Source organism: Asparagus officinalis, chromosome 8, assembly GCF_001876935.1.
Source record: "Asparagus officinalis chromosome 8, Aspof.V1, whole genome shotgun sequence".
In the NCBI taxonomy this organism is placed as follows: Eukaryota; Viridiplantae; Streptophyta; class Magnoliopsida; order Asparagales; family Asparagaceae; genus Asparagus; species Asparagus officinalis.
Window position 1 is genome coordinate 14,088,367 of NC_033801.1, and position 10,328 is coordinate 14,098,694.

At 36.6% G+C, this 10,328-nt stretch overlaps 1 protein-coding gene across 1 annotated transcript in view; it reads right to left on the reverse strand.

Annotated features, from left to right (window-relative positions):
* The window catches only part of LOC109820894 (BUD13 homolog), a 17,625-nt gene extending 16,802 nt beyond the window's left edge, over nt 1-823 (reverse strand). Inside the window, exon 1 of the mRNA XM_020387088.1 lies at nt 763-823. Coding sequence (XP_020242677.1) covers nt 763-823 — 61 coding nt within the window. The remainder of the gene's footprint in view (nt 1-762) is intronic.

Sequence of the window (10,328 nt, forward strand, 5' to 3'; positions counted from 1 at the left end):
CGCCATTAAAGAGGAAGAAGGCGTCGAGGATGAGCTTTAATTGGGTCCTAACCCATAAACTGGCCGGGTCATGAAGTTTGTCCCCAGGTCTGGACAGGACTCAGCCGGACGCACTGTATATGGTTAGGTCAGGTTCTTCCGCTCACTTTTTTTTCACTTTAGTTGTTTTTTTCTTTCCATTTTTTTCTTTTTTATCTTTATCTAGATTAGTTAAAGAGTGAAACATTTATTTCATCTTGCTACAAAGTCTAAATCATATAATCTTATAATTAGTGATGGAGTTATTTCAAATGATAAAAGATTCATAATAATTTTAGCGTTTTCAATAAATCAAAATGACTATAAATAGTCATCAAATACTAAATATAGCTTAGAAAATCTCTAATACTGCTAAAATCGCAATTCAAATCTACGAAACTTGTAATTGTCAATTGAGTTGCTTCTCATATTATGTTGAAACATCTAAAAAAGATGTTAATGTCTATTTGGACTGCGAATTACATTACTAGTCTATTTTGTACATAGTTTGAGTTGCGTATTATTGTGACCTCAATAATACATCAAGAGTATCTTGGAGAGTTTTTACGAACATCAGACTATGGAAAGATAAAAAATCTACATTAAAAAGTATGAATTACTGCATGTTAGCCTGCCTCATGGGTCATGACCTATGGGTTGTTTTTTATAATGGGATGGACTTGTCGTGTCATAGAAATAAGTGTTGATCAATATTCAACTGGCTGACACATGTCTCAAGCATACCGCGCCCCAAGCCAGTCCAGACAGGTCGAGCAAGGTGTCCTTCATGGAGAAGAAAGGTCATTTACGGGCTCCTTTCTATTTCTCCTTGGCGGAGAGAGATCAGCATCTACTTTGGGAGATCGATTCTGATTCCTTCGTGGAGGAGAAAGGTCATCTACAACCCCCTTTCTTCTCCTTGGTGGAGAGAGATCAGCATCTACTTCAGGTGATCGATGCCGGTTCCTCCGAAGAGGAGAAGGTCATCAACAACCCATTCCTGCTCCTCATTCGTGGAGAGAGATCAGGCATCTGCTTCCGGCGATCGATTCCTATCCTCCGAGGTGGCGAAAGATCCTCATTAGCCTCACTAGATTCCCCAGCCATAGGTCTTCGCTCCGGCGATGGCGTGTCCAACTGCGCCATCGCCGCTGACGTGGCGCGTGAGAGATCACCATCCTTAGTTTCCGTCTGCATTAGTGTTCGCTATCCGATGGTGGCGTGTCCAATCTCGACCGTCGCTAGCGAGGCGGAGAGAGATCTGAATTCGAGATCGAAACCCAACCGCTTCCATCTTCCGAAATACCGTCATAAGGTTTCCGAGAACGAATCGCTTCGAGCCTCTTCAGACGCTTCACCTCAACATCTTCATTTACTGAAGGCACTTCGTCGTCTGCAACAACAAAACAGGAATCAGAGAACATGAGTAACATACAGTTCACCATGTCCATTAGGGTTCTATTCTTTCGTTCAGCTACCCCGTTAGACTGTGGTGTATAGGGAGCAGTAACCTCATGAATAATATCATGTTCTTGGTAATATTCAGTCATATGATTTGAGGTATACTACCCCCCACGATCAAATCTTAGAATCTTGATCTTCCTGTCAAGTTGGTTCTCAGATTCAGCTTTATACCGCTTAAACCTATCTAAGACTACATCTTTAGTTTTGAGAAGATAGGTATAACAATATCTTGAGTGATCGTCTATACAAGTCACAAAATACCTCCTGCCCCTTCGGGTGAGAACTCGGTTTGAGTCACACACATCACTATGAATTAATTTGAGGGGTTCGGAGTTTCTAGTTATAGACTTGAAGGGTTTTTTAGTGTGTTTCCCTTGAACACAGATTTCACACTTAGATGAGGGATCATAAGAAGATTTAGGAATGAGGTTTAATTTACTCATTCTCTGCAAGGTTTGGAAATTGATATGTCCAAGTCGTCCATGGCAAACATCACAAGACTCAACAATTTGAATAACAGAAGACTCAGAAATTTTATTAGAACTGGAATTGATTACATTGAGTTTGAAAAGACCATTACAGATAAAACTTTTTCCTATAAAAACATTAATCTTTGTAACCACAAATTTATTGGATTCTTTCACAATCCTATAACCAGCTCTAAGAAGAAGAGATTCACTAATCAGATTGCGATGGAGAGAAGGAACATGATAAACGCCTTGCAGATGAAGAGATTTCCCAGAAGTCATGGTGAGCTCTATACGTCCACTTCCTATTATTGATTTAGTGGAGTCATCTGCTAAGCTTATGCTTCCTCCACGTGATTCCTGATAATTTGAAAACCAAGAGCGGTCATTACAGACGTGGATATTTGCTCCGGAATCCAAATACCAATCAGTGGAAGAAGTTAGAGAATTTACAAGATGAGATGAAGAGGCTAACCTGAAGGAGGTTGGATTCATTTCAATCATATTAACTTTGTTGGATCCATTTCCTTTAGGGGCAGGTTTGGCTGGTTCCTTCTTCCGAAAGAAATAGTTGTGAGCCATGTGGTTGGTTCTACCACAGACAAAACAGAACTTCTCATCAGACTTATGGCTGGAAAAATTGTGATTTGATTTGAAGGAGGATTTGTTGAAAGATTGTTGATTTTTCTTGAATTTCTTCTCTTTGGGTTTGAAATTCTTAGATTTAGGCTTATCTTCTACCAAGTTTACTTTAGCTTTTGTTTCATTCTTGGTGTTGGAATTTTTCCTATGCTGGTCTTCAATACGAATAACCTTGAGGGTTCAGTTAAGGTTAGATCTCCTTGTTTGTGTCGGAGATCTCCAGCAAATCTAGACCAGGAGGGAGGAAGTTTGTCAATCAAACAGGAAACTTTATAATCGTCAGTAAAAGTGTTTCCTTTTGATTGGAGATGACGGAGGAAATCTAGAAATTCATGAATTTGTTCATTAATGGGCTTGTCATCAACCATCCTGAACTTATTGAAGGAGGAGGAGGTGAAACGCAGAATTCCGGCATCATCATAGCCATATTCTGCTTCAATAGCATTCCATAGGTCTTTTACACTTTTGAACTCATAATATATGTCATAAAGGTTGTCCGCAAGTGCACTAAGAATCCTATGACAACAATGATACTTAATTTCTTCTGGTTTCATAGAGCTGGAAAACGAGCTAGCACCAGAACCAGAAGTGGAAGGAGCAGGTTGAGCAGGATTAGGAGTCAAAGGTTGAGAACCACTAGTAGATGACTCAGAAGTGTCAATAGCAGATAAAAGACCTAAGGTAGTGAGCCAGTATTTTATCCGATTAGCCCACCATTTATAGTTAACACAGGTGAACTTCTTAGGTTTGACATTTTTTGAATGATCAGGAATTGCCATAAGTCCAATTCAAGTTTACTAGTCTAGGTAGATATAATCTGATCAAATAAAGGATTTTGTCAATACTACTAGATCAGAAACTTAATTAAACTTGCTCTTAACCAAAAACTCTAAAAGTGAAAAGATTAAAGTTTTACTCGGGTAGTTTGGCCAGAAAGGATAGTACTAGAGGTTGATCAAAGATCTATTAAGTACCTCGTTTCTTGCATAGCGCTTTACACAATCCTTAAACCTTGCCTTAGACACAACTAATCCAAGAAAACTTAAACCAGTTCACTTAAAGATTTTTTGTTTTCTATTATATATTATATTATATATATATATATTATTATATATATATATATATATATAATATATATATATATATATATATATATATTATATATATATATATATATATATATATGTGAAAACTCCTATCAACTTAAGTGGATAGGAAATAGTGATCCACCAAACTTTTTATCCTTGGATCTTGCCCTAGGCGACCTTGCATGATATGAAGAGACTTTTTATATTAATAAATGAGTGGCTAAAAAAGTTTGGTGGATCACTATTTCCTATCCACTTAAGTTGATAGGAATCTTCTCTCTCTCTCTCTCTCTCTCTCTCTTTCTCTCTCTCTCTCTCTCTCTCTCTCTCTCCTCTCTCTCTCTATATATATTATAATATATATTATATATATATATATATATATATATATTATATATATATATATATATATATATATATATATATATTATATGAAAATTACAGATACAGAAATTGAGTACAGAAGCAGCAAAGAAATAAATATTTTTTTATAACTAATTTAGATACAACAAATTAAAACAATTAACTAATACAATAAGTAATTATAAGATATAAAGATTCAAGTGAACAATAATCCCGATGAACAGCATTTTTTTTAATTTTAAAAAAAATTTAAATTTTTTTAATTTAAATTAACAGCAAGAAATTTTACTTAATATTCTAGATTGCTGTCAAAACAGAAATATAATAATATAAAAACCAAATTAAAGAGTTAGAAAATTCAGGCCTGATCGGGAGTAGTCGTGATGTCACTGCCCTAGAAGATTAATGACCCGCCTATCGCCCTGACGTAATTTTTCCCCTCTCCCTTAGCGGTAAAAACCCCCAGAATCAGCCGGCCTCTGCACTCGGGCGTGAGTCACAGAGCTTATGCTCAGAGGAAAACGATTGCCCAAAATATAAATATAAATATGTAGCCAAAATTTCTTGGAGAAATGAGAGTAGAGAAGGAAGAGAGCTTAGAAGTTCTTCTCTTCGTTGGTGTGTTTTTGAATGAGCTCCAAACTTGCTTATATAGGTGAAGAGAGGTGTAACCCCCGCTGAATCCAAGGGACCGTTACGCACAAATCTTGCTTCCGTTACCCCCATGCAGCCGTTACAGAACGTGTAAAATGTGCAAAATAAAAGCTTGAGAAGCAAAAATGTGTGCGTGTGCGGTGCGGCGGGGCGTGCGCGCGCGTGTGGTAGATATGCAAAGCCCACTAAACCCAAAACACTATTCAAAGCCCAATAAGGAGAGAACCATTATATACCCTATACTATTCATCTCATTTTTCAATGTGAGACTATTCACAAAGGCAAAATTGTCTTTTTATGAACAAAGCATCTAACAGATCTAGCGTCTCATCAGAATCTATGTTCTAGAGTAGTTGGTATAAAAGGATCACCAGTTTAGTGATCATTTCTGTATCTATCTTGAGGTCTAAACTCATTTTATTATCAACAAACAATTCAACTCTGTATCCATGTTTCAAATTGTCCCTTATCTCTGCATCTATATGGGGTGGTACCTTTATTTTGTATCGGTGTCCATACTTACAGGTTTTAACTATTCTCCTGGCTTCACTCCTCTCTTTCTCTCTCTTCGTTATTTCCCCCTCATTTACTCATTTAGTTCTTATTTTTGTCACCCTCAATAAGGTAAATCTCTAATGTGGGAAAAGGATTGATGAATATTTACTGAAGAAGGCGTATTATTAATCACAAGACTCCTCCCTTTTGAAAATTTGAAACTGAACTCGTCCATCTATGGAACTGAATTGGTCCAGCTACAATAGATAAGTATAGAGCACAATCACACGTGATATCTCTTTGATAATCTTTGTTGCATTTGGATGTTTAATGCACGAGAACAAAACAGAATGTGATTAACAATTCGGCGGAGCTTGAGCCAGTTATCACATGTATATTTTATGTCATGTTAACATGTAAAGTAAATTCCATTATAAGGTGTGTTCTTTTGAATTATTAGGAGCATTAAAATTAACATGCACAACAGATGCATCCTTCCATCTTCTTACTTTCAAGTATGACGTAGGATATGTGCATGTGTATTTACTTGTCGATTATGATGTAGGATATGTGCACATGTATTTACTTGTCAATACTTTTAATTCGAACATGTTTTCTCCCTTAACTTATCACATATCATACATGCTTTTCTGCCTTAGCCTGTCATATATCATGCATGCATGTTTTTCTTGTACTTTAAAAGGTATATAGTTTCTTTTAGGATCCCAGATTGAACTTATGTTAAGAATTACTATTGTTTATTACATCCACATGACTTTTCCTATCAAGTACAGACCTAAGTTAGGAAATGAAAATTTGGTATTGAAAGTGGTTGATATAAAAGTAGGTCATTATTTATGCCATACCCATAACCCAAGCCTGAATTGATGACTCCTTGTATGAAATCATTTTTCAGGAGAAGGATGAGATCAAAGAGATTCTGACCCCAAAATAATTCTGTCAAGTGTTAGTATTGAAGAAATGCGTAGTAAATAAGTTACCAACAGATAAAAGATTTTTGATCTCGTCAGGGNTTTTAGTTCTGGGGGGCCGCGTACAAAAGATAGATAAAAAAATTTCTTAATGTAATTTTATTCACAAGAGATATACCACAACCCACATAAAACGAGTAGAATAGCCAACATCAATATCTCCAAAATATTTCAAAAGAGAAAGATAAATATTATATAGAAAATAGTCAAATAAACATCATCTATTTTTTTATAACTAAAATTTCTCTAACTAAAAGGAATTCGACGTTCCTTAAAATTTTCAAAGCCTTCAATGATAGTATCAATTCTCAGACTTTTAGCAATTTCTCTTTCAATAAACACCATTAATGTGTCGGAGAGGAAAGCATCCTCCATTTTGCTTCGAAGTCTAGTCTTGACGATATTCATAGCTGAGAATGATCGTTCTGCAGTAGCGGTAGAAACTGGAAGAGTAAGCACAAGTACGATCACTCTAGAAATGAGGTCGTATGTAGCAGATTTATTAGTCTTTACCAACCATTGACCCAACTCAGAAATGGTTGAAAGAGTTTTGAAGTCTGACCCTTTGACTACATTATGATCATAATGTTTCAGTTGCATCTTCAAACTCTCTTTTTCTTCACTTGTAAAATCTTGTGCATAAAACTTGCCAACCAATTTGCATATATCTTGTATTCTCAAAGCCTCATATGCATTTTGAGAATTTAAGGCAGAACTAAGCATGAGCAATTCTGTCGCATCTTCACTAAAATGCACATTAATTTCTTGCATTTGTGAATCGATCGTGACATAAAGAAAGTCTAATCGATAATGATGCCCAATGGTGATGTCTTGATGACCACGAGCTCATTCTGCCCATTCGCTAAATACCTCTCCATAAATTTCCAATTTCAATGAAACCCCCTTTATTAATCTTGTTGCTACTCATGGTAATATATTTACTATTAATATATACATAAAAACCCTCAAATAATTAATATTCACAAACTAATTTTTTTCCCCAAATTAGGAATAGAGCACCCTAATTTTTTTTTTTTTTTTTTTTTTTTTTTTTTTTTTTTGGGGGGGGGGGGGGGGGCGTGGCCCCCCCTGGACTGTATGTAGATCCTCCCCTGGATCTCGTGCAATATCATCATCACTTCTTCCTACATACACCTTCACCATTCCTTACATGAAATTATTGAACTTAGATACTTCTAGCATTGAATTCTTTGTGCAGTACTCGATCCTCATGATGAATATTATTTGCTAAAAAATATCAATTAACAAGTGTCAGACTTTCGACTCCTTTTGGATTACTTGTTAATTGAACACATCTGTTTCCAGCAAGGTCTATGTGATCCCCTAGCATATTACTAAGTGTCACTTTAATGTTAACATGAATTCGGCTGTATGTCCCTCACAAAATTTAATTTACAAACTCTTGCATGTCCCTCCGACCATCAATTTGCACGGGCCGTGCACGTGACTTGGATGGAATTTCTCCTAAGCTTAAAGGGTAATTAAGCTTCTAGCGGCAATATAACATCTAAGCTTTACTGGATCCAAGTTCCAAACTTTATGATGGCGACTTGATGATATGAAACTTATGGTTTATATTCGCATTAGGTGTAAGTTAGGTTCCATATGGGGCATAAACAAAACCAACCATAAGTTTGCAGACAACATTCCATGTGATCACGTGAGGCTTTAGTTTTCATTTGAAGTTAATTATGGGCCCTTATCAATCGACATGCATATGCAACAATCTCCACCTTTACCCTTAAAGAGGAGGAGTTCCCAAATTCTTAAAAAGAAAGATAAAAAAGAGTTAAATACATGAAACAAAACAATATTACATATATAGTTGCAACTGAGAAGTTGAAATTAATATTTTCTCAACACGCACACTTTATTAATCTCACAAGCACATTAATTCAATTACGTTGCGAACTATTTATCCACAATTTTTTTTTTCACACAAATGCTGCCCTAGCTAGCTTCTTTCTCATGTTTGTAAAATCTCTGGAATAATTCAAGAATTTATGTGACCATGCATGCACATGGCTCTCAAGAAAATCAAATGAAAAGAAACTTGATGATGACACATCCAACGCATCGGACTATGAGAGGAGCATTTCACTCTTTTGGAATGTGGATGAGCTCTCAAGAAGTGAGGACACATGCATGCATACTTGAATGCGCCCAACCGTAGGTTACTTTTATTATTGATAGATATAACATTATGCATTATTTTGTACGTTATAACTACCAATCTCTATCCCCATGCTTTGCGGTCGTGAGATCTCCTGGCCACCGTCAATTCCTTCACTCAAAAACCCTTGTCGCATTTGATCTTGTAGGGACAACAGTGGGCCCAATTTAACTCTAAATTTGTGGTGAAATTATTCTATACTGTTTTTAAGTTCAAAATTGCAGAAGCTAGATAAATTAATAACGGGTAGATCAAATCTTGTAAAATATGAAAACTTTGATCAGTGTATTTCATGGCGCCATCAGTAAAAAGATTATACAATGATGGAGGTGCCAAGCACCTTGTTTCTAAATAATTAAGAAATTCTAGCCATATGTTGGTCCCTCGGCTCGACCTGTTGATATTCCTATTCATTTGTTTATTTATTTATTTTCTTCTTTTCTCTTTGTTTATGTAAAGTTTCTCGCTTCCTTTCCGGAGAAAATTACTTGGTTGTATTTTTGCCCAGATCATCCGTATATTTTGTTTTAATGAACATTTTCACCCGTTTATTAGGATCCATGTCTTATTGTCAATCATTCATTTCCTACTAGTGGTAATGGCGTATGGTTGTCAGTTTTTCCTTAAATTAATATTTTCTATAATATAAAAATGTATGGATGAAAACTCATCATTCTTTCTCCAAAAACTCACATAGAAGTAGATAATGAATAACTATAAGCAAATAAATGCAGGTCTAGGTAATATTTTGTCCGATCTCTTGCTATACGATTTTCCTCTAACAAACCATCAATTCCGGCATGAAAATCCTTGTCGTATTAGAGATTGGAGAGACAAAAGTAGTCGTCGTCAAAACTACTAAACCTTAACAAGACAAAATTTGCGTTTCTGGCTTAAATCATCATAATATTTCAAAAAAATTGCATTTTTTTTAATGACGAAGTCAAATAGTTTATAATTCTTTTTTTTCCCCCCTTCTGTTCTTCATTAGATCTACCTTGATCTCGGTCGGCATAAGAGTCCAAAAAGAGGAAGAGTGCCTCTGAATGTGGCTTGGGCTCGGTGGTGGGCAGCCTCACATGGGGGGCCCTTTCTAGGTGTCCCCTGAGTTTAAGGAGTAGTGGGCCCACATTGATTATCAGATGAGGCCACGTGGCTGATTTTGTGGGATGACGCTGCGAGCATTGTTCGGTTTGTTTATTCCCTTGTAGTTGTGGGGGAATACATCTTCACTGCAAATTACAATTAAGATTGTAACATCAATGCATTAAATTGTTCTAAATGTTGTTGTAACTACTGCATGCAGAAACACCTGAACATGAGGTAATCAATGGATGCGTTGCTACGAAACGCGAGGGTCACGATTCAGCAAATCAGACGAACCTCGTTTGACAAACGAAACTCGTCAAACATGCGAACCTCGTCGAACGAACGAACATCGTCAAACATGCGAACCTCGTCGAACAAACGAACCTCGTCGAACAAGCGAACCTCATATGACAGACGAACCTCATCGAACTAGGAGAACGCTAGGGTCACACCTTCGTGCGAATGCGTAGTTCGTTTGCATGCTGCGAAGCAGCCTGCGAAACAACCATAGTGGCAGCCAACGTGGCGTCACCTCGTCCCGATGCCTCCGTTCGAAGTGCAAAGTGCGCCTAACAAAGTGTCACTTAGCGCATCAGCCCCGATCCCCGGCCCATTGGCCCACGGGCCACTAGAACTTATGAGTGAATAATTCAAATAAAACACTTCTCGACTTGCTGTTGGCAAGCCTCGAACATGAGACCTTTTGAAACATCAAAACATAAACTTTCTACTAGGCTACTAAGCATTTATGAAAAATAATTGTAGTTAATATATATATATATATATATATACATATAGTTTGGAAACTCATTTTGAAAAGCGGTATTGACCAAAAAATCCAACAGAAATTTCTGCAAATTGG